Raw genomic sequence first — 24757 nt, forward strand, 5'->3', positions numbered from 1 at the left:
TCCACCTTTTTCTCGATTCGCGCGACGGACTTCGCCGAAAAGGAGGGATTGCTGATCTTTTGTTTATGTCGTTATGTTTCCGACCTTGGGCCGTTATGCTATTACGTTGTAAGCTTCCTTCCTTGGAGGAAGTGGGGAATTACAAAAAAATTAAAGGACACACCGGGTTAAGCGGCCGGCTTTTTTTAATTATAAATATTATCAAAGCATTAAAAAACTATCTCTTCACGAGAAAAGATTGTTTAGTGGTTCCCAAAAAACAAAGAACCAATGTGAGCTTCCAGTATAAATAAGTAAATTGTCTGAAGCGCACGAAAACTTGGATGACTGACCACGTCGTGATTGGTTTGAGTATTGATTCTGATTGGTTAAGAAAGTGTCGCAAGGGTTGCACCAATCACAGAGCGAGGTAGAGTAAAACCAATGCAATATCCGATTAGGAAGCTCACTAGGTGAACTAACTACACTCATTTTAAAACTTTTTACAATTTACAAATAGAAGCGCGTACGATATTCAGATCAGTGTTTTAGACTTTTCTTGCGTTTCTAAGATTCAAGAAGCGAGGACAGCAGCCTGTTCCACGTGATCACAGCTAATAATCGCGCGCTTCAACTCGTCGCTCCTTTTCTGATTGGCGGAAGCATCAGAGGCACATGACCACCACCGATTGCCGACAAGGCAGGCTGGGATCGACCCACTAGCTGCTGTGACGTGGAAAGTCTTGGTTGGTTCTTAACTTTCTTGGTTATAGCTCGAACCAGATCCCGCGCATGCTTGAGGCTGTAGGCTGAAGAGTAAGAAAGGATTCTCATGGGCCATCTTGACAGACATGCCAGGCAGATGAGCCAAATAGGGCCGAAAAAGCTGTACATGGCTACCAAAATAGCGGGTTACTTAAAACTTTTTCGGTAAGAAAGACCTATCACTATTTCATCATGACCTTGTTAAAGCGATCATGTTCCTCTATAATAATATTCGTAATTACATCTCAACGCCAGTGTAAGAGATAAAAACGAAAGAAGGAAAGAATCAATTACACAAAGAGGATAAAAACAAACAAGGCTAGACAAGCGTTATATGATAAACGAACCAAAAAAAAAAGATGTCATTTACACAAGAGCAAATTGATTCACTTCGCGACGAAATGTCTAATTAATTTCACAGTTTTTCATCTAAGAAAATTATCATACGATTTACCCCCGGCCAGATATAGACTGAGAATAATAGGATTTTGACTTCTGAGGAGATACTAGTGTATTCTTGCTGACAAACCTTTTAATCTCGCCTTTATTTCCTCGCTGAAATAACCGCATTCAATCCACTCTTCGAAGTCAGAGATAAAATCAAAGGCAGACAGACCTGCAAGGAAACCGAAAATTTAAATGTTCAACACGGATAGATATTGAAGTTATTAAAATCGCAGTTAGCAACTCTGGAACAGCACCAGTGACGATCAAGGCAATGGTAACAGTAACGCTACTGAGGATAACGACAACGATATCCAGAACGACCGTCGAAATTATAATGGCAACGATAAGGAAGAATGTCCACAAATGTATACAATGAATCGTGTTTTGGCAGATATAGTAACAACAGTGATGGCAGATATAGTAACAAAAAAAAGATAAAATTAAAAAAAGGAAGGAAACGAAAAGAGTGCTCGTTAAAATCGCAGCCTATGCAGGTTGGTGTTATTACAGCTATGCCTTACCTTGCAAGTTTCTTGTCCTCACATTGGCTCCTGTGAAAAAATGACCAAAGCACAATCGATCTAGAGTACTAGAGCTAGAGTATTGAAGAGAAGGCTATTAACACGACTAAAATGCGTGACCTCATCAATCCGTTTGTTCTTACGTTCTTCCGTCCTTACATACGTCAGTCCATTCCTCCGTCAGTTTGTTCTTCTATTCGTTTTACCATTAGTTTCTTGTCTGTTCGCTCGTTCTTCTGTCAGTTTACTCGTTGTTTCATAGTTCTTTTTAGCTATCCTTCGGTCCTTCCTAACGCTCATCTATCAATTTTTCGTTCCTATGTGCGTCCGTCTGTCCGTCCGTTCGTTCGTTCGTCTATCCGCAAATCCATTCGTTCGTCTACGCGTTCGTTCTTACGTCCGTCCGTCCATCCGTTCGCTCGTGTTTTCGCTTATCCGTCCGTTAGTTCGTCGGTTCGTTGTTCGTTAGTTCGTTCGTCCATCCGCTCATTCATTCGTTCGTCGACTCGTTCGTTCGTTCGTCTATCCGCTCATCCATTCGTTCGTCTATCTGCTCATCCATTCGTTCGTCACTTCGTTCGTTCGTTCAATGAACCGTCTATCTGTTCGTCCGTTCGTTACCAAAAGTTCTTACCTTGATTTAACAGAAGACTTGCCGCATACAGATTATTAGCCTGTGCGGCGTAAAACAGCGGACTACACAGGTCATCGTTCATGGCATCAACATCGGCATCAAATGACAATAACAACTCTAACAGATCTGATGCGTTCGACAAGCCTGCGGTCAGGTGAAGAGCTCTGTAAGACAATAATGCACATAATTCTAATCTAATCCATTTAATAGTAAGATTAACATAGACTATTCACAACAATCATATTATTAAAGCCTTACGTATTTCCTCCCGGGTACGTAGGATTGACGGAAGCACCATTTTCGAGGAGAAATTTGACGGTTGCCACACGATCACCGCTTCATGAAATAAAATTTAAAAATGAGTAAAAATTAACGTAATCGACCCACACAGGCGCCATACAGCCATTAAAAATTTTTGCTAACTATTTTCAACCAATTTTCACCCAGTACTTAAACTTAGAAGGAGGAGATTTCAATCGCAGCCATCTCCGAGGTTTAAGTCAGACACTCCAACGATGGAAGAGAGGATTTTATGTGACAAGATCAGACAACAGTTGCGAAAGTATACAAATCCATCGACTGGTCTTGAAAAAACTCGTTTGTAGGCCAAGATTAAATATTTTACATTGGATGCTGTATCAATAAAGTCTTACCAAGGAACTTCTTCAAGCAGAATCTTATGCACAAGTAAATCTGTTTCTTTCTCCTTGAATTCAAACTTGTTTTCTGCTAGCCTAAAATAAAGACACGAGAGTGTTCTATGAGCAATGCAGGACAAGATACCGAAACTGTCTTTTTGGGCCTGGCCTTAAAACACAGTAAAGTTCATACCATCGGTGAAAGCATTTCTAACGCAGGAAAACGTGAAACTGTCAAAAACGCGCGAAAGTGTGGAGCAAGTGAAAAGAGCGCGAAAACGTGCACCTTGTGAAGAGCACGTGGAAGAGTGTAACAGGTAAAAGGAGACGAGCAAATCGTGACAAGCGCGGGAAAATTTGTAACAAGTGCAAAAGGTGGGAAACGTGTAAGCTCTCGCGTGCAAAATGTACTGCGCACTTTGTTATTTGGACGGTCAAGTTCCAGAACAAAAAACTAACATCAATAAAAGTGTCTTAGCTGAAAGAAATCATCTATGGCAGCTCACCATTTCGCACAATCTAGAAAGTCGTTAGCCACAGACAAATGAAGAAGACTGGGTGGGGTTTTCTAAAGTGAAAAAGAAACAAGATTGTTTAGTATTTGAAGAAGTTAAAAAAATAAATTCGTATCACAAAATTTCGGAGTCCGGTAACTCAGTTTATAAAAGCTGAATAAACTCAACGATTCGGCAAAGCTAAAAAACAGAATCTTTTCATTAACCCAAATTTACTCAGACGGCAACACAATGCACTCAGAAAAAAAGCCTATGAAGTCGTAAGGTTTATCACTATCTGAAACGTGGAAGATGAACTCTTCATGATTACTGACCCGTTTGCAAACGGTCACGTCTTACCTGATCTATCTGTCACTGGGTGATGTAATATTTGTACAATTTAAAGCCTAAATACCTCGCCTTCCATCTCCAAGTTTTGCCTTATGATTCCTTCAGTGTCGAAGAAGAGCAAAGCCTGAATGGCGTCTATCCGACCTTGCATAGCGCAGCAGTGAATAGGCATCAAATCCTGATAAATTAAATAAAATGTCAACTGCTCTCCTCTGTATATATATAGCTGTGCTCCCCCTACCCCAAACCCGTGCTGCGCAGGCTGGTAGATCTCACGAGAGGTTGCCTAGGAACATGACGTAATTAGGTCAAGTCACGATGATCTGTAAGCATTGCTATGTAATTCCTAAAAGCCTGACAAAAACATCGTCAAATTTAAGGGAACTCAAAAGAAAATTGCGATTTCTGTTCTACTCAGGATTGTTGCTTTTTAAAGGGAATGGGGGACGGGGACAAGAACAGGGGGGACGGGGACGGGGACGAGGACGCGGGAAACAGAAACGGTGGGACGGGGACGGGGGGGGCAGGGACGAGGGGAGCAAAGACGAGGGGAAAGGGAGCGGCGAAGGAACCGGGACAGGGGGAACGAAGACGGAAAGAACGGGAACGAGAACGGCAACGGGAGAAACAGACGGGGGAACTGAAACGGGATCCAAGGTTCATCACGACAAAAAAGAAAATTAAAAAAACAACATAATAACAAGCAAAATCATTTTCTTACTCACTCGATTATTTCTGGTATTAAGAGGAGCTTCTTTCATCAGCTAAACAAAACAAAGGTTTAAAAAAATTAATAAACATAACAACAAACTCTAAGCAAAACGTCGAGATGAAAACCATGCGCGTTATTGCTGAAAAACAAGAAGCAGCCACGTTTAACGTTCCTGAGACCAAACAAAGGGTCGCGGGCGTTTACTGGAACGCCTGTCGCTATCGGATTCAACCCTGCATCATTGTCGATTGAAAATCTCTCCCGCCCAGACTAATGTTTGAAGGATTCCTTACATGCACACTTTTCGTACCATTTTTTCAATGCATTCTAAGTCAGTGGGCTCTCCGCTTTCTCCGTAACATTTGACATGCAGTGGAGTGTTGCCATCATGATCTTCACAGTCAATGTTTGATCCTGCCTCGAGGAGAAGCTGCAAAATCAAGAAAGGATATAACCAATCAAACAAACAAACAAACAAATAAGCATGTGGCTACACCGACCTGTTTCTTAAATCAACATTTGCAGAAGGATTTAGAAAAGGATCATTAAAATTCAAATGCAGATCAAAGGCTGGTTTCAACAAGTGACAAAATCAGTTGGAATCCAATTAGGAGTCCAAGATGTATTCGGAGTTGTAGGGGCGCTAATGGCACAGTGAACATCGACAATCGTAGTCGTAAGAAGATTCCGATTCCGTTTATTATAAGTATGGGGCTACGCTACGCGCGCTGCGAACTTCGCTATAACTCAATCGTCTAGTATGTCGGAGTCACAAGCACAAGACAACTACCAATCACAACTCTCTTTTCCAGGCCATTCGATGGCCTACAACTCCTTCTCCTTCCGCTTTATTTTCACTGTACCATAACGTTCTACGCTTCAGATAAAGACACCGACTTTGACGTTAGTGAAGACCAGCTTGTGTTAATGGCACATACCTCCACGGTGGCCGCATCTTTGGCTCTGTGCAGGGGCGTAGCTCCTTTGTAGTCCAAAGTATTGACATCCACTCCTTCTGAGAGCAAGGTCTGAAAATGACAAACATGATAAAAATAATAATTAGAAATAGAATAAGAAGGATGTTAACTTTTTTGAGCTCGGTAAAGAAAAAAGATGTTTCTTCGTCTTGTCACGAGCATGGAACAAAGAAAACAAAAATTCTACCTTCCCATGAGGAACTGAACCTCAGATCTTCGGATTTCGCGCTCCGATGCTCTACCACTGTGCTAAAGAGACTCTACGGTGAGCAGGGCTCATTACGAAGTTCATACATGACGCGCGTCCTACATACTGCTAGGATTAGCAATGTCGATAGCGTCATGTTTGTAAAAAGAGTAAGGAAGATGGTCAATTTTTTTTAGCTCGGTAAAGAAATAGCGAAACATGTTTTTTTTTGTCGATAATGCCGATAAGCATAACTGAGAAAGCATTTGAGTTAGGAAACGACCATTCTGTCACAGAGAGTACCTTGATAACTGGGATTGCTCCAAAGAAGGACGCTGTGTGGAGTAAAGTGCTACCACTGACACACCTTGCGGGATTAACAAGAAATCATGATGAATAACAAAAGAACCGTGCATTCTTTCTCACTGAGTCTCATCTCTTGTTGGCAGCTTTTTCGAGCTTGTATTATATTTGCATGCTCTCATTGTTGCGCCTCTTATTGGGTAATCCCGTCCTCTAGGAGTCCCGGAGCTAAAACGCTTTGTTTTCCCCCTCTTCACAGTTAATGAGACTAAACGTTGCAGGAGAAAAGAAGGAAAAAGGAGGGAGGGGGGGAGGGGTGTCTTGCCTGTAACATGTTGGTACCGCCCCTCCCCCCCCCATCCCCCCTATCCCACCATGAGGAAAATTGCATATTACTGCTGATATGTATATTCAAGTTCTAATCTGATTTTTTATTTTTTACGACCGAAGTCACTAGCTTTGCGTTAACGTGGCTGTTCTTTGATATAATCACTGGTGACTAGAGCGGCTCTAGATAAAACCAGAACAAAATACTACCAACAGGATATCGAATCTCAGTATCACCTGCTTCTGAGACTGGCCATAGTTTTTTCTCTTCTGTGATGAGCGTCTATCACAGCAGTTAGTTTCTTGATGTCTCCTGATATCAACTTAGGGACAAGCTCTTGCCATTCTTTATACTTGGCTGGAAACAAAACATGACGAGCAGTATTAACCTCTTCGAGTAACTAGTATCTAATTATTCTCCCTTGAATTTAAAAAAAAACATTGAGGTCACGAGAATAAAGGAAATGATCACCAACAAAAAAAACTCGTCGTTGTTTGAGAAATTCTCTTGTCAACACCTTGGTACCTTAAATGTATAGAGAGTATGTAAACTTATGTAAGTATACTGATGTTAAGCTGTTCAGGGTTAATAGTAGTAACAGAATACAATCCATTCCACATACCGTGTTCTATATATTTCATTAAGAGGCGTTGTATTGCAGTGTCAAGTAACCTTCTGAACGACCGGAATAGACTACCTGGTAAGCTTGCATCGCGTTAAAAACGTTAGGAGCTGGTGTAAGATGTAATATTTTACCTTCCAAGAATTTCTTGAGTTCATAATGACGCATCAAGTCAAACGCTGTTTTGCTGCTTTTGTTTCGCTTCATCACGTCGGCACCCCATTCGATAAGAAGCTGTCCATCAAAAAATTTTTACAAAATTATCGCTTAGTCATACCATAAGGTAGTTAGTCAGTCAGTAAGTCCTTCAGCCGGTCAGTCGTTCAGCCAGTCAATCAGTCAGTCCATCCGTCAGTCATTCATTCACTCAGTCAGTCAGTTGATCAAATGATACGGATGCGAGACCAAAGCATCTCTCTCATGAAAGCAGCACAATCACCCGGCCAAAGCTCAACCCAGACCTCCCAATCCGGAGTCCAGTGCGAATACCATAAGGCTTCGCGATCTCTCTCTTTGAAGCGGTCATAGGAGATGGACAACCAAGTGAAATCACTGTTCCTTACCTGGCATATCTCTTTCTGTAAGCTCTCCGTGGCGAGGAAAAAAGGCGTGTTGTGGTGATTGTTAAACATATCAATGTCAGCTCCGTTTTCCAACAAATATAACACAATGTCCTGCGAACCAATTATTTCAAAGAAAACAGAAAGGGCAAATAAACCTACAGCAACGTAACAGCTAAATATAAATCGGTCCTCTACCGCTGTATTGTTTGTTTCATTTTGTGATTTAAAGTACTTCTGGTCTAAATTCACTCATCGAGCTTGGTTTGTGACTGTCACTGGCTCCGCAAAAGAATTTGAGAGTTCAAGAAATTTAGCGGCAGCCATACAAAGGAGAGGGGAAAAGTTTTGCAAAAGTAAACGTGATCGATACTTACAAAATGTCCGTGCCTGCAGGCCATGTGCAGAGCTGTATTTCCAGACCCATGCTCTTTGGACTTGATGAAGTCCTTGTCTGCATTAAAGAAGGCCACCTGTCAAAGCAAATCGATCTAGCAAATCAATTGTGATTCAGTAAGCCTTTGAGTAAATAAAACAATAATTCCGTAAGTTAGTCAAGTAATGAGTTAGTCAGTTACTAATCAGTTGGCTCGCCAGCTAGTGTGTCAATGAAAGAGGTCGTTTGCCAGTCAGTCAATCACTCTGTTAATTAAGCAGGCAATCAGGCCACCGATCAGTCGTACGGCCAGTCATTCAGTCAGTCCAGTAAACAGTCGACTAGACAGCCACTAAAAACAGTAGCCTACGGTTTAAGTTTGAAAGTTCGATCGGTTGGTTGGTTGGTGGGTTACCCTTTCAACTCGAAAAATGGTTGAAAGCCTTTTTTACAAGTCCGCTGTCTAACAAAACGCGCTGTTTTTCAGCGGACTGCTAAAAATTTGGACCAATTGCCATTCTCAGCCATCAATTGAGCGTCACGCAGGAATTAAACATGCCAAATACTTATGCACCAGTCAACAAGGAATTAGTTTCATCATCAAAAGAGCTCGGATTACGCAAAACAAAAAACATGCCTTAGATTATAAAAGTTTTCATACCAGTTTCTGGACTGTGTCCAATTCACCCGTCTTGGCTGCCTTGAACAACAATCGCTGACACTGTAACGTGGTGCCTGGAAATATTTGGTACAGAAACCTGTAGAAAATAGTACATAAATACACTTTGTTCATTCGATTTTCATGTTTGAGTATTCAAGTACTGTATTCTTTTCTTCTTGTTATTTTCAAGTTAAACTGCATTGAAAACCAACTAGCGAGACGAGTGCTTAGCGCTTTGTGCTTCTGGTGTTTTTCTACATTTATCAATAGTTACCAGTTTTCCCGTGCCAGTCTCTTGTTGTACGCTTTCCAATCCTTATAACTGGCCAAGTGTTTTCCCGCGTACATTACTTGTTGAGTGCCTTCCCGCCCTTATAAAAAGTTACCTATTTTCCCACACTTTTCATTGGTAGCATGTTTTACGGGCATTACCATTGGTTGTTTCCATCTCACGCTTAGTACTCGCTGCGTGAGTTTCCGAACATGTGACTGGTAGCGTGTTTCTCTACGCTTTACACTTGTGTTTTTCCGCTGGCCCTTGCTATTTCTTGCTCTATTTTTTTCGCTGTGTCGGAAATGAGACTAAAGAATCTGCTATGTTCCGAAACTTCACGTTTTATTTTATAAAATCAACTTAATCTCCCGCTCTCTCTCACCGTTCTCTGTCCCACGCTCTGGTCTCTCTCATTTTAAATATATAATATGATCCTATTGTTCAATCATCTGTCACTTATCGCAAAAAATCAACCGGAAATCAATTAACGCTGAATAATCTCTCACACACTCCCCTGTTTTTCTCAACGGAGAAAAACACTAGAATGGCGCGCTCGATAAAATTTGAAATTCAATGAACGAGACAGAAAGTTAGTCCAGTATATCAGTTCAGTGTTCCTAAATATCTCTAATCAGCATCAATGTTCGCGTCTTGAATGCGACAACGAGCGGCTACCGCTGCATCCCTCCTGGGCCTGAATGTCGGGGCTAAGGGGTTGAGCTGTAGAGGAGCCTGTACATTCTCCCGATCGCAGGACAGCTCCAGTGGGTAAAGGTGTTGTACCGCCCGTTCAAGTGTTCCTTTCCCCGCTCGAAGTTTGGCAGCTCGAACGATTCCGTCTCGTCCCGAAATCAGATCTTCCACGATTCCAATTTTCCATTTATTGCGATTTCGTTCCTCGTCCTTGATGATGACTACCTCTCCTTTGGCCAAGGGCGTGGTTTGATCCTTGTGTTTCATCCGGTGTCGTTCTCTCAACCCTCGTAAATATTCGGTAGTCCACCTGGTCCACAAAGCCTGCTTGCACCTTCGCAAATATTTAGCTCTTCTACGCAGATCAAATTCTCTTAGATGGTGTGGTTCCAGTTCTGGTAGCTGGTTTGATCGAAGAAATAGCAGTGAGTTAGGGGTAAGCACGGGTAACTGTATGTCGTCTTCGACGTAACATAAAGGGCGATTATTCAAAGCAATCTCCACGTCCAGTACCACTTCACACAGCTCTGTCCAGGTCAACATTCCGCATCCGATAGTCTTGTTTAAAGCTGTTTTTACCAGTGCGATGAGGCGCTCGAACTGTCCTCCCCACCAAGCGGCGCGGCTGAGGTTGAATTGCCACTTGATGTTCTCATGTGCTAAGTAATCTTGTGTCTTCTCGTCACGCATAACTTGTTTGAGCCACTTCTCGGCGCCAACAAAGGTTTTGCCATTGTCGGAATATATCTTCTTCGGACGCCCACGGCGCGCGATGAGCCGTTTTAGACTTCTTAGGAATTCACTGGTTTCCAGGCTTGGTAGTACTTCCAGGAATAATCCTCGGGTAAGACTGCACGCGTACAATGCGAGATAGGCCTTTCCTTCTGTTTTGGCTCTGATACGGTACTTGACGGGCCCTGCAAAATCGACTCCGATAACCTCAAATGGGGTGCTCCCCTCTGTGCGGTCAGTGGGTAGGAGTCCGGGAGGCGGCGTTGCCAGTGCCATGGCCTGAAAACGCTTGCAGCTACACTCTAATATTCCCTCTTGGTTTCCTTGCACATTCAACTGTAAACGGTCTTCTTCAAATTTCTGGCTCGACTTTGCTTGTTGTTGAGATCGCTTGATCCAGAACGTTGTCTGTTTCTGTATTTCTTCAGTGGTAAGGGGACCAACGATTCTCTGTTTACGGACGGTTCTTATGTTGTGGAGGAATCTCCAGATCCAAGCACCCACTCGCAACACACGCCACAGCTCGTACTTCTCCAGCAGCGCATCGAAGGCGTCGTTGTTCTCTGTTTTCTCTACTGCTAGAGCAAACAACTCGCGAGTTTGTTTCACTTCTTCCGCTTTTGATTCTTGAGTAGATGTCGTTACAAGGTCTGGCGGCCAGTCCTGCGGTTTTGCTAACCAGCTTGGTCCCTGCCACCAAAGAGCTGTCAATCTACTAACATCTCCTCCCCGACTCCCCACGTCCGCAGGATTCTCCTCTGTTGGTACATGCCTCCAGTTTATTTCTTTTTCCTGGATCTTCCTCACTCGATTTCCCACGAACTGTTTGTATTCGCCATTACCACGGATCCAATGCAGTGCGACTGTGCTATCCAGCCAACCATAGACACTTCTTACGGGAAAACCCTTCAGGACTTCTTTCACATTGTGTACTAGGTTCGCAGCCATATGTCCAGCCACTAGTTCTAATCGGGGAATCGTGAGTCCCTTCTTCGCGAGCCGCGACTTTGCCGTCACGAGGCCTCGATTCGTGCCTGATGGTTGCTCCACCACTGCATAAACCGCGGCTGCAACTCCTTTCCCGCTTGCGTCCCCGAATGTGTGTAAGTCGATTGATAATATCTTCCCTAAATGCTTGACGACATTTCTTGGCGCGTTCACGTGCTCTGGAAGTCCTTGCTCCCATTTCTTCCATTTGGCTTGTAAGTCACTTGGTAAGGGCCTATCCCACGCGATCTTCGTGTCGCAGGCATCTCTGTAGAGCATTTTTCCAGAGAGGGTCACGGGTGAAGCCAGACCGAGTGGATCGTAGATTTTTGCGACTTTTCCAAGAATACCTCTTTTTGTCGGCTCAGCGGTTGAAATCGGGAAGCTGACTTGAATTTCGTCCTTTTCTTTGTCCCAGGGGACTCCTAGCAGTTTTGATTCGCCCTTTCTGGTTCCCAGTTGTTGTTTGGCGTAACTCTGACTTTCTTCATCTACAGTCGCAGTTTCAACTTCTAGTTCCCGATCGTTGGAATGCCACTTGTGCAGCTTGAAAGTCGCCTCACCAAAGATGGTCGTGGCTGTCATCTTGATTTCTAACGCTTGTTCTGTTGTCTCCCCACCACTGATTAAATCATCCACGTACATACTGCGCTCTATCTCCTCTACTAATTCCGGGTTCACCATTTTGTATCGCTGTAGATGTTCTTTGATAACTGCGGCCAAGAGGAATGGAGACGGTGCCAAACCAAAGAGTACTCGAGTGAATCGCAAGGTTTCTACTTGTTTGCTTGCCAGATCCTTTATCCAATGAAAGCGTAAGGCATCTCGGTCTTCTCTTCGGACGCGAATTTGCAAAAATGCTTGTTTTAAGTCGCCAGCTATTGCCACGGGATAGAACCTATTTCGTACCAGCACGTTCCAAAGCTGGTTCTGTAGTGGAGGGCCGATTTCGAGGCACTCGTTGAGTGAGGGGACACTTGCATTAGCTCTTGCAGAAGCATCATAAACAATGCGTATCTTTGTAGATTCTGCATTCTCGCGCACGACCGCTTTATGAGGAATGTAGAACTCTTTTCCGTCCTTGACCACCTCGTCAGCGTGTTCTACGATCCCTTGGCTCAGTTGAGTCTGGATAATGTCGTTGTACCTCTCCAGCTCGCCTTGTATCTCTAACTTCCGCACGAGATTTTTGAGACGTTTTAAACTTCCAGTGTGATTGTTCGGTAGGGGGAGGGGGTGATTTCCTTTCCAGGGCAAGTTCGTCTCGTACCAGCCTTCTGAACTCCTAGTTAGTTGCTCTTTGAATTCTTCGTAAACGGTTTCCTGGTCTCCACTTGGATTGTCCTTCAACCCCAAGACGTCTAACTTGCACAATTCTTCGTAATCAATTGCGGAGGTCTGCGTTAACAACATGTTGCTGAGATCCAACTCTGTTCCAGGTGACAAGATCGTCCAGCCGAACTTCGTGTATTCTGCTACTGGTTCTCCCGAGCGCCCAACTCTTGGTCTTGCCCCTGTTTTGATCTTAGCGTACTCGTTTGTTCCAAGGATCAGATGAACAGGCAACATCGCTTTCTCGTCGTTATCATTTGTGGTTACGCCCTTCAAATGAGAAAACTGAGCCACGATTTCTGCGCATTGTGGGTTTTCCAATGTCAACAACTCTTTGCGGTCGACTTTGTTTACTTCGGCTTCCAAGGTGAATTTACCATCAACGCTTCGAATTTGTAGGCCATAGATGTCTATCGCTTTGTTTGAAGTACCAAACATCATTTCAATGCGCTTGAATTGTTGACGGATAGGGCGCAAATGTAAACAGTTCAGAAGCGTTGATGAAGCGTAGGAACTTCCGGCTCCTGTATCCAACAATGCTCGGCATTTAACACCGTTCACTTCAACTGTTACCATAGGATACACCACTCCTTTCCTTTCTGCGCTCGTTGTGGTCATCAGCTGGTCTCGCGATGTATGTTTGTCACAGATCGACGTATGATGTCTTCGACTGCAGATCTGGCAGCCAGAACGGCATTTGCACTCAGAAGCACGGTGCCGACTTCCTGTGCAGTTAAAACAAAGCTGTTTCAGTCCTAATTGTTTCCTGCGGTCTCCAACTGTCACAAACTTGTCGCAATTCACAGCTCTGTGGTCAGTTGCGTCACAGTAGACGCACCCTCTTTGTGTTGGCGTAGTTTCGTTTGCGTGAAATGTTTTCTCGCGATCGCGGAATTTAGCACCTTGCTTCCCCGCATTATCCGCGCCGCTCCCAATGGGGTTGATTTCCTTCCAACTTTTCAAAGCTTTTATCAACTGTGAGAAGTCCCAGTCCTGCCAGTCCATTTGTCCTCTCACTAGATCTGCTTTTACACCCTTTAGTTTGTCGAGCACACTCCTTACATTTCCAGTGACGTCTTTCAATTTGCCCAGTGTCTCCAAAGATTGCACATTGTACACGAGCTTCTTGTAAAATTCGTGGATAGGCGCAGGTTGTGTTCCTGTAATGACAGGCAAATTCGCGATGTTCTGGACGTACGCATTCACGATCTCGCTCGTTTTCCCATATTCGCCGATGAGGATATTCTTTGCCCTTTCGTAGCCCTCTGTTGTGAAAGGCAGTCCGTCTATCTCCGCTCGAACCTTTGGATCTACCAGCTCTTTTAGGTATGCAAACTTAGTCACAGATGCAAGGTTTGCTTTATCAATTTCAGCTTGAAATTTGTTCCAGAACGGCAGCCATGCTTCATACGTCCCATTAAACTTTGTGATCTGTAGTTTCGGTAGCTTTGTTGTCCTTTGTTCAATCTGATTGGCCTTCTCAACAGGTTGCTGTTTTGCCTTGGTCTCTTCCAGTTGGCGTTCGAATTCTAGCTTCATCTCCATTTGCTCTCTTTCGAATTTAAGCTCCTCTTCACGAGCACGGGCTTTCCTTTCCTCTTCGTCCTTGTGCTTTCGATGTTCGATCTCTCCATTCGTCTCCACGAGCCATTTTTCTAGTCGCGAAACTTCTTCGTCAGCTTCGGCGATCGGTTCTTCAATGCTACTGCTCCAACTTCCAACGTCTTCTGCACTTTTCCCGGCCTTGAACATGGTCTGTTCAACCTTTAGTTTAAGCGCGTCTACTTCTTTTACTAATGCTCGTAGGTTGTCGCGATGTCGCGCGACCGCTCCTAGGTTTCCCTTTTCCACAATGCCACGTGTTTTTCCATTAGTATACAGCAACATCTGCAATTTAGCCTCTGCTTCTTTGGTTAGTTCCTCCATGCTTCGCGCGTCCCGTCGGAGGTGCCACTGTGTCGGAAATGAGACTAAAGAATCTGCTATGTTCCGAAACTTCACGTTTTATTTTATAAAATCAACTTAATCTCCCGCTCTCTCTCACCGTTCTCTGTCCCACGCTCTGGTCTCTCTCATTTTAAATATATAATATGATCCTATTGTTCAATCATCTGTCACTTATCGCAAAAAATCAACCGGAAATCAATTAACGCTGAATAATCTCTCACAGCGGCTTTCAACGGCTTAATAAGCATGTTTACTCGCGCATATTACCTAGCAGATACATGAAACTCTAGCAACACTTTAATTGAGCGGTTTACAAGAGTGCCAAACTTTGGTGTTGCTAAAATGGGACGAAATGAGGTAAAAATTTTGGGGTTTATTTCGATTCCTTCATATTCATCGATTTGTTGAAACCGCGTCACTGTGCGAGAGAGGAAGTAAAACAATGGCTTATATTTGACTTACCAGGATCCAGCTTTCAGTGTTTTATTTCTTGACGAACTTTCAAAGTATATCTGCAGTTTAAAAAAGAAACATCGTGAAAGATAGATTATAGACTGATAAACAACTCAGAACAACTACAATCACTACAAAAAACCGTGAGATATTCCAAGCATAGACAAACGACCGATATCCCACTAAAGATGATTCAGAAATGCCAAACTTCTATAATGCCTAATTTCTCTGCTAAAAACGTGTTTTAAGTTATTGATCCTCCCATTTCCCGCACACTGTTGAGAATTCTAACCTCATATTTTTCATGATCGCCACTAATTTCCGCCACTTGATCTTCCTCTAAGCCAAGTACTTGACGCACAGTTTCTAAATATGGGAAAAGTCAATCCATCGATTACTTATGACAAACAAGAGCTAGATGTACTTCACACAATGCATGTTTGATGGAAAAAGCTTTTTCAAAAACGCTCCTACAAAAACCACCAAGCCGCCTCACCTTTATGGTCTACATTCCCGGAAAAATCATCGAAAAATTCACCTGCAATAAAAAAAATTATGATATGAATATAGTAGAGAAGGGTAGGAGACTGAAATTAGTAGCTTTATGGTTGTAAAGTGAACGAGAAATGAAAAAATTCTTCATTTGACCCTACAGATAACGTCCGCTCAAATTTAAGAAACTTCTGTTACTCTTATGGATACCAGTCCTTCTCAGGACTACTATTACGCGGACGAGCAGACAACACAACAAACTCTGTTTTTCTCGGACTGAAAACCATTTCAAGAGTAATCCAGGACTGATTTGTTTTTCGATATTTTCTCTGATTTCCAGAAGACTCGCGCCACTTTCTTAACCAATCACACTCAAACTTAAAACCAACTGCGTTTTGGTCACTGGCTTTTTCCCGCGCTTTACGCAATTTGCTTGTTTTAACTCCGATTGGCTAGTTGCGATATTTTCTTTCGTTCTAATTGGCTGTCATAAACTGGAATTGACTGTTGAGTGAATTACAGCCCCTCTTGAACGAACTCACCAGTTTCTTTGTCTCTGATCACAAGCTTGCGACCTTTCCACACTGTCTCGTGAACCTTACTGCTGTAAAACCCTGTTCCACACGTCAGACTCTAAAATAAGGAAAGAAAAAAATGACACTTCGTACATTAAGCGAAGACCCTTTTCCATACATAAAACTGTTAGATACCTTACTCAATCCCCCCGCCCTCCCCATTCTCAACCTTTGTAAATCTACGGGTTTCCGTTAGTTGAACCGGCGGAAGTAGTGTAACACGTCACTTTTACATCTTCCAAAAAGAATAACTTCTGAACAGATAACCAGCCAAGAAATACTCAATCACTAGGGTACACAAACAACAAGCGGGTAAAAATAAACCAGACAAGAACATGGATGATTAGGGATGGAAAAGATTGACGCGGATTGCATGCGACAACATTTGCCGAGACGGACTGACCACAAAAACATTATTTTTACTATTGAATCACTTTCGCAATGGGCGACGGTCGCGTCCCAGGACCCAAACGGACGAAAGTCGCCCACGTTCTAGTCGTCACTGCCAAAGGTTGCTATAATCATCAAGTTTAAATCTGACTCACCAGATTAATAATCATATCCACTGCCAAATCATTGATGGTTGTGTTCCTAATTTTTAAAATAAAGAAAAAAACAAATTTGAACTATATGCACGACTACAGAATTGAAGATGACCCCTACACTGTAAGGCATGCCGTTTATGACGCAACATTTCAATGTCTATTGTGATCATCTGTTATATGCATGAAACTTACCTTGGAACCTTGACAACATCAAACCTTTGCACAATTTTTTCTGCCACAATTGTTCGACACTGTATCGAAAACAAAACAAGAGTTAATTTAAGACGCAGTAATCTTGGAATTTGGAGATAACACATATTACATTCTAATCTGAATATACCAACCTTATTTTGTATCTCCGTTACTTGTCTCATCCAAACATTACATTTAGCAATGTCATAATTTTGCTCTAAAAACTGGATTTCTGAAAAATAGACGATCGCATGTTACCGCTAAACTTATGAGTCGGGATTAAAATTTGGAAAGTGAGTCAATTTGAATAAGCATTGGCCTCTTTCACAACCGCTCTTCGGTATCGTCAAATAACAAACTCTCTCCTTGATGGCGTTTTGCGCTGTGATAACATGCGACAGATGCAAGACTAAGCGAGTATGCAAGCGGAGTTATGCTTGATGTTTCTCCTCTTAGAGAGGTAACAAAAACAATCATTGTGACTTTGATTTAGAACGTTTCTCGACTGAGTGTCGCAAAACCAAAGTAATCACGCAGCCAATCAGAAGAAAGGAAATTTCCTATGAAAGCCAATCAGAATTCAAAGTAAAAACAACTAAACTGCCTAAAGCGCGGGAAAACGCGGGCGACCAAGTCGCGGCTGGTTTTAGTTTTGCATGTGATTGGTTCAGAGAGTGGCGTGAGTATTCTGGACCAATCAGAGAGCAAAGTAAAATGCAATCCCAGATTACTTTCGACAATCTAAAAATTCCATTGTCATGGACTGAGCTGAAATGCGAGAAAAGGTCCGAAGGATTTCTCATAACAAGAAAGCGAGCCTCACCTTCATCGTACACAGATATAAGATTCTCCAATTCTTTTTTTCTCTTTAGATCCTTTACATTGGTAATGAGGGATGGAAACTGTTCCATTTCGTCTTTGATCCCAATTTTCAAGACATTCAATTCATCCTGCAGTACAAGATCAGAGCACCGAAACAGATTAGATGTGTCTCGCAAAAAAGAGCCAAAAAGTAGTCCACTCGGCCATTCAGCCACTCGGCCACTCGGCCACTCGGCCACTCAGCCACTCGGCCACTCAGCCACTCGGCCACTCGCGTACTCGGCTACTCACCACCCGCGCTTTCAAAAAAATCTTTCTAAGCATCAATAGATGCGCTAAAGATTAAGATAACTCACCAGTCTCTTGAGCACTGCTCTGGATTGTCGATATCTGTATCCACTCATGAAGAAAAATCCAAAATAACAGCATACAGACATTATGTCACCCTGAATGAAGGAAACAAATCATTCACTGAGCTACAGGTACACAACTGATTCCGTATGAAAACCCGCAAAAAGCGTTTCAATATTATCTACCACAATATTATCAATTTCTGAAGGAGAAGTGAATTTATTATAAAAACCTCCATTAAGCATAAAAATATACTCAGATACTTCTACGGCCGACAGCATCTGTTCCGAGAAAAGCAGTTTTCCGAAACTTTCGCCCTTGTCAAACTGTCGGTGAGGAAAACTGTTACATCCATGCATATTGCTTAAATCAGATTACTGACAAAATTCCGAGCTTAGTTTACCTCAACTAAGTCTTGAGAGTCAAAGGGATTTGAAGATTTAAACATCTGATTTGCTGTCCTCAATGCGAGGTTTATTGTCCACCTGAAAAAAAACCTGGTTAGAGAACGTCATGTCTGCACAGAAACCCCTACCACTGACGTTTACAACGCTTTATGGTTGAGTTTCGACAAACCAAACTACAAAAAAAAAACAAACAGCCAATCAGAAAAAAGGAAATATCGCAATGAGATCTCAAGTAAAAACGAGCAAACTGACTAGAGCGCGGGAAAACGCGGGTGATCAAGTCGCGATTGGTTATTCTTGGAATCTGATTGGTATAGAGAGTGGCGCGAGTTTTCTGGGCCAATCAAAGATCAAAGTGAAGCAAACCCAAAGCAATTCAGAATTCCTGTCGACATCTGATCGAAATTTGCTCTATCTCGGTTTCGGAATGCTCCTTACTGTCTACCATACAATTCCTATGATATTAATTTGGAGAATTTAGTAAAGAACCCCCCTGAATGTTGTCTGGTTCATCGGACAGTTCGTCGGTAATCTTTTTTTTTCTCCTCGGTTTACTCCTGGATGAAAAGTGGCCCTGTACTGTGACAGTAAAGTGTCTTAACCAAGAACACGCCACACTGACCCAACAAGAAGAGGATGGTTACTAAAGGAAACTAACGAGGAGGGCACAAAACTCCTTCTGTTGCAGTCCAGCTGGTTTTTTTTTTGTTTTTTTTTGTTTTTTTGGGTGCTGTGATGGTCACAGTTGGAAATTGCATAGACAATTTTTTTTTACATCTAAATCCAAGGTAAATACTTTACGCATTCAATGATTCATTCCAATCAAAATATATTAAAAATTACCGGTCATTTAATAGGACTTCTGTGGTGAAAGTCTCTGGAACAAATGAGTTCACAAGAGCACAGAGGACCCTGAGGAATAAAAACAAAAGTTCATATTAAAGATAAATTAATAAATTTATTGATACGATTATAGATATAAAAACATTTTCATGACACTTACCACTATTTAAGACCAAGTTCAACACTCCCCATCCCAACTATTGAAAACTAAGCCAAAAGTCTGTTAGATTGTCCATTTCCCTGGCTGTCTATCTGTCTATCTGTCTGTTGGTTTGTCTGTCTATTTGCCTGGCTGTATGTCTATCTATCTGTCTGTCTGTTGGTTTGTCTGTCTGTTAGATTGTCTGTTTGTTGGCCTGGTTGTCAGTTGGCCTAGCTGTCTATTGGCCTGGCAGTCTGTCGGCCTGGTTGTCTGTTGGCATTGCTGTCTGTTGGCCTGGCTCTGTCTGTAAATATGTCTTTCTTTCTCTCTTTTGGCTTGATAATCTTTTGGCCTTGCTATCTGTTGGTCTGGCTCTGTCTGTCTATCTATTGGCCTGACAGTCTGTTAGTCTCTCTGTCTATTGGATGAACTGTCTACCTGTCTCTCTCTGTCAGTCTGTATGCATGTCTGTCAGTTGATCTGAAGGTCTGTCTTTCCAACATACATTCATCTGCCTGTCAAGCTGATTGTACATGTACATCCTCAGTCCAGCTGAGAGGTGTTTGTTTGCTTTTTTATTTTATTTGCCCATCACCCATTTTTTTAAGTCCACAGTTCATACCTGCTGTCTGTAAGATCACTCAAACTCTGTGGAGACAACATACTAAGTTAGTCTAAATATGAACGACCCTGAAACAAAATAAAAATTGGCAAAAAAAAGTCAACAATAACTTCAATTTACACTTAAGATAATAAAATATCAACACAGCAACTGCTTTCATCTTAACAATTTATCTTTTCTTCTTGCTAAAAACTTTCACAATTGTAGGTAACACTGACTGTATCTCACATTAGTTTTGCTGATGTTAAAATCAAAGAACAAATGGTATAATGCTTTACACTTAAAATATAAATTTCACTATTTTCCTCTTTTTGATTTTTTTACTCTAGAGGATTGTGGCTCCCTCAAATTGCCTAAATATCAGGACACATTATGAGTTCCTTGGGTTCAATAAACTGAAAAAGAATGAAGGAAGGGGATAAGTTTCTGAAGAAACTGTGGTGCTGTGTAAGTGGGAAGGTATAACAAGGTAATTTAGTGTTATCAACTGAGTTGATAGCATAAATTGGCCTCTGTAAAGAGTTAAAAAGCTGACATTTTGAGTATTAGAGCCAATTGCTCTAACAAAGGGCTAATGCTCAAAAAATCACCTTCTAAACTCTTTACAGTGGCCAATTTATGTTAACAACTCAATTGATAATACCAAACTGCCCTGTTAAAAAAAATGTAGGTTGCGCAAGCACAAAAAGAATTTATTCATAACCAGATTCCACTTGTAAAAGCTACGTATTCTTGGACTTGTGCATACCAAAACACCCCTTGTGAGTTTGCGTCCCTCTCTGTTCATTTTAAGGTGGGCATTCACCATATCCAAGATGCAGTATTCTGGTGATGGATAATTTCTTGACTTGTGACGTCTGTTCACCATGTCATCTGACCTCCTGTTGTATGGGGTAGGCACACAAGAAGGCTATTCATTGTCATTCTTGTAAAGTGTCTCTTAATTTCAAGCTTATTTCATTATCATTGCAAGGCAACATACAGTATTTTCATAAGTCAATTTGTGCTTTGCATAATTACTCACATGATTAGTGTACACAAACTGATACAGATGGATTTTTTGGGTAATCAGAGCTAACTAGTGAGGCTCGTTTTCAATTTGTACACCAGAGTTATTGTAGTAGTCAAAGAGGAGAGTGGGGAGGGGGGGGGGGGGAGAGAGAGAGAGAGAGAGAGGGAGGTTAAGATTACAAGCTAATTAGTCCATAGCTAGAAGAGCTAACCCCCTATCTGAGGCATAACACGACCACAAATTTAACCATTCCTTCTGGATAGGAAGCTTACCCATCACAGGAGAAACCCTCCCCCCCACCTCCCCCTACAGGATTTTCTAGGGTTTACTTCAGTTGACAGTTTTCAGGCACCCATTTATACTCCTAAGTGGAGAGGGACTTGGTGAGAGGAAAAGCGTCTTGCCCAAGAAACGAAGACACCACAAAAAAGTTGTTGGATGTTTCTAGAGACAAGGTTATCAAAAACAGACATCTCTTTTCATATTTTCTTTTGCCACTATGGATATAACATCAAGCTTTAAACAATTAATGGAGAATTTTCCATCTAAAGAACTTACGCTGTATTTGTTGGACTAGGAGAAGGCACCTGTTTTGAGAAGAGAAACTGGTGATTATGATAAAGCAATAATTTCCAGCCATGTTTCTTAATAATAATAATAATAATAATAATACATAGCTGTTACAGTTAATAAAGTTCAAAGTCATTATCTGCATTATGGGGTACTTACCCCTTCCCTAACACATTAACAGTCAACTGATAATGAGTTAGGATGAATGTTAGGTTAGGGGAGGGGTAGGTAAACAGTTTCTCAAATACTGACATCGATCCAATAGTAATAAAGTTATATATATAAAGTTGCATGTCGCATAGTAAAAAGGTTTTTTTTTATATTTCAATCCAGCTTCCTCCTTACCTCAGGGGAGGTTATTGGTGTCTGAATCAGCGATTTTGATCCAAATCCTGACAGCATGGATTTTTCTGTCTTGAGGGTTGGGGTTTTGGGTGGCGGAGGTGGAGGAGTCCACTTGAATAAATATCAAATAAATATTTAATAAATATTTAATAACACAGTAAATGACTTAACCAATTTGGTCGTGAATACTGCATTCACACCAAAGCTAAAACACATCTTGAGGCCCAGGTTAGTTTTGTTCAACACAGTTGGAGATTGCTTTGTTTTGTAGAAGTTTCTTAAACTGATGTTTGTCAACTTCATTTTGAGCACAATCAGGGTCAAACGAGGGGATGTTTTTCAGTTGAGTGTGAAAGTTTTGGGTTATAACACTCGACTGACAAACAAGTCTTCACTTGACTCTAATGATGGCCTCCTCTAAGATTTCAAAAGCCTCAGTCACTACTACTGACAAAAGTTCTCCTCAGAACTATTCTCACCTGGAAGATCAAACAACACAATAAAAAAATATATCAAACAAATAAACATTATAGATACCTCAAAGATCAGACAAAATAGATCAAGACTACTTCCATGTATAAATCATCATAGGATTTCTAATATTAATGCTTCTATGAGGTAATTTCTGAAACTGCAAACCAGTGGTTGAAATATCATGCCCTAGATAAATTCTTTTATTATATATATATAACTGTATGTTCCTCACCGAGAAAGGTTTTGATGTCAGCATTTGTCCTTCAGCTTGTTGAAGGAATTCAGATCGTTCCCAAACGAACCAGATGTCATGACAAACCAGGCACCAAAGTAAATCAAACACCTGTTGATTTTTAAGAACAAATTCAAGAAATGAAAAGTTAGGGAAAGATATCATTGGTCTCATCAAGAGTCTAGAACAAAGAAACATTCTAGGCCACCATGGAGAAGCAAGCCCCAGAACTTCAGATTCCATGCTTGGATACTCCATGAAATGGCACCAGTCTTCCAGACATTAGCACCATTTATATACTTTTCATACAAATCACTTCAGCTCCCTGATAATCAAGGTTCCAAACCTGATCTGCACATCTCATGGCAAACATTCTGGAATCCACATATGTGTCCTTGGGGATAATGTTCCTGAAGACATAATCATAATATCAGAAAAAATATTAAATGATTTACCAAAAAACTGCATAATTTTCAAGCACTTGGATGTCAAGTTGCATATAATTATTCTTGGTGTCAAAACTTTAGGCATTTTCAGGGAGAAACTTGGGATCAATGTCAGTATCTGTGCAACTGCACACCTACCCCTCCCCTAACCCTTAATTTTGTCAGTTGACTGGTTGGGTTAAGGGAGGGGTATGTAGGTACACAATTGCTCAGATACTGACATTGATCTGAACTTTGTTCATACATGACTCTGCACAGGTGACTAGATACATTTTTAGAAGATTAGTAACAACACTTAAACAGAGCACTGTCCCTATCATGAACATCAATCATGTTATCAATGGCTTTTACTTCTAAATTGGTTCCAGGCATGTGTTATTTACTTACGCATGATGGCTTTTACTTCTAAATTGGTTCCAGGCATGTGCTATTTACTTACGCATGTTTCAATTCCTTCACAATCCATTCCACTCTTGTTGTCTTTTGTTGCTGGGTCAGTCTGGAAGAAAAATAAAATTTTCCAGTTTATTGTATACCTTAGGAAAACATGATCATGTTTTCAGGAATTTTTATTGTGTTGGGACCAACCACATGAGAGATAAAAGCAAACAAACAATATCTTTCACAGTAAACAAACGACCATAGGTAACAAGTAAATGATAATTTGAACTGCAATTCTTGTCCTTTATTGATGTTGTCAAAGCAACACTTACCCATCAAAACTCTGCAGTTTCTCCAACGGCCGTCCAGTCAAACCTTACATGAGTAAAAGAATTTTAAAAAAAGAAAGGAATTGTGATTTTGCTTTCTTCAATTCCTAAGATCTGAATGTTAATTCTCCCCCTCACTCATTTCCTTCAATAGTTATTTAGTAAAATCTATTTTTTTTCTATAAATCAAAAATCCTTTCATGACAGATCAAAAGTACATTTTTCTTGAAACCTTCGTAAACTAGTCTTGGAGAAAAATTACTTTTAATTTGAAGGGGTAGGAATTTGCAAAGAAACGACCAAATCCCAACTTTGACCCTTAAAAAATTAAAAAAAAAAAAAATGTTACTAACTTTCTAGAAGAACCTTCATGTTGTACCCTTTCAGCAGATCTGTCAATATATTGTGCATGAAGTGTCCTGTTGGACTAAGTCTGAGGTTTACCCATGCAGTAAAGCCATTGATTCTGGTCCGTAGAGACATGACGTCAGGAAGTTATAGCGTACGTTTCTTCTTGATCTAGCAAACTGGGTTGTTTATTGCCTGCCAATGAACTCACTGCTGTTTCTTCTAAATTATCTCAGTCATTACAAAATTTCATATTTTTTCAGGCCTACAGATCGAAACACGCTGTCAATAAAAACCCTAACCCTGAGCAAAAATCCTTTACAACTAAGAATTGTTTTCTTAAAATGGCTCAATGACAGGATCTCATAACACGAGCGACATAATCCAAATTCTCTAAGTTTATGCACACAGCATAGCAACTCGTAAACAAACTCCTCTGATCCCCGAAAAACACTTCCTTGTGAACAATTCTCCTTCCAAAAATCACAAAAGAACACTTTTCAATTACACAACAAAGTCATCCACCAGTTCGTAGGAGAAAGCAAGAGAAAATCTTGTAGGATTCTCAATAGTTTACCCTTCACGCAATCAAACTGCCGCCATGTTGATTAAATAACTTAATGTTCCAGTCCTCTCTGAGTCGGTACCAGCGAGAG

The 24757-nt window shown here is 41.4% G+C and overlaps 3 protein-coding genes across 3 annotated transcripts; all 3 read right to left on the reverse strand.

Moving 5' to 3' along the window:
• Positions 1 to 224: 224 nt before the first annotated feature.
• LOC131783462 (uncharacterized) lies at positions 225 to 24689 on the reverse strand. Its single transcript, XM_059100222.2, has 37 exons — positions 24107 to 24689; positions 23757 to 23799; positions 23483 to 23542; positions 22944 to 23007; positions 22598 to 22708; positions 21892 to 22002; positions 21535 to 21563; positions 20713 to 20845; positions 19965 to 19990; positions 19201 to 19269; positions 18354 to 18435; positions 17956 to 18045; positions 17601 to 17727; positions 16930 to 17009; positions 16778 to 16836; positions 16586 to 16631; positions 16008 to 16098; positions 15470 to 15511; positions 15266 to 15339; positions 14983 to 15032; positions 8556 to 8652; positions 7896 to 7991; positions 7522 to 7632; positions 7093 to 7192; positions 6573 to 6693; positions 6009 to 6072; positions 5480 to 5569; positions 4852 to 4971; positions 4555 to 4593; positions 3894 to 4007; positions 3491 to 3552; positions 3000 to 3080; positions 2605 to 2682; positions 2347 to 2510; positions 1713 to 1742; positions 1274 to 1360; positions 225 to 788 (listed from the first exon to the last, which is right to left on the reverse strand). Exons 1-37 carry the CDS (start codon positions 24234 to 24236, stop codon positions 610 to 612), a joined length of 3150 nt encoding a protein of 1049 aa, XP_058956205.2. The 5' UTR covers positions 24237 to 24689; the 3' UTR covers positions 225 to 609.
• Positions 9172 to 13123, reverse strand: LOC136281568 (uncharacterized). The gene has a single exon (XM_066168236.1). It carries the CDS (start codon positions 13012 to 13014, stop codon positions 9457 to 9459), a length of 3558 nt encoding a protein of 1185 aa, XP_066024333.1. The 5' UTR covers positions 13015 to 13123; the 3' UTR covers positions 9172 to 9456.
• LOC131786955 (myosin-6-like) lies at positions 13136 to 14499 on the reverse strand. Its single transcript, XM_066168237.1, has 2 exons — positions 13229 to 14499; positions 13136 to 13139 (listed from the first exon to the last, which is right to left on the reverse strand). Exons 1-2 carry the CDS (start codon positions 14497 to 14499, stop codon positions 13136 to 13138), a joined length of 1275 nt encoding a protein of 424 aa, XP_066024334.1.
• Positions 24690 to 24757: the final 68 nt, after the last annotated feature.

The sequence above is a fragment of the Pocillopora verrucosa genome, chromosome 6 (assembly GCF_036669915.1).
Source record: "Pocillopora verrucosa isolate sample1 chromosome 6, ASM3666991v2, whole genome shotgun sequence".
Classification (NCBI taxonomy): domain Eukaryota; kingdom Metazoa; phylum Cnidaria; class Anthozoa; order Scleractinia; family Pocilloporidae; genus Pocillopora; species Pocillopora verrucosa.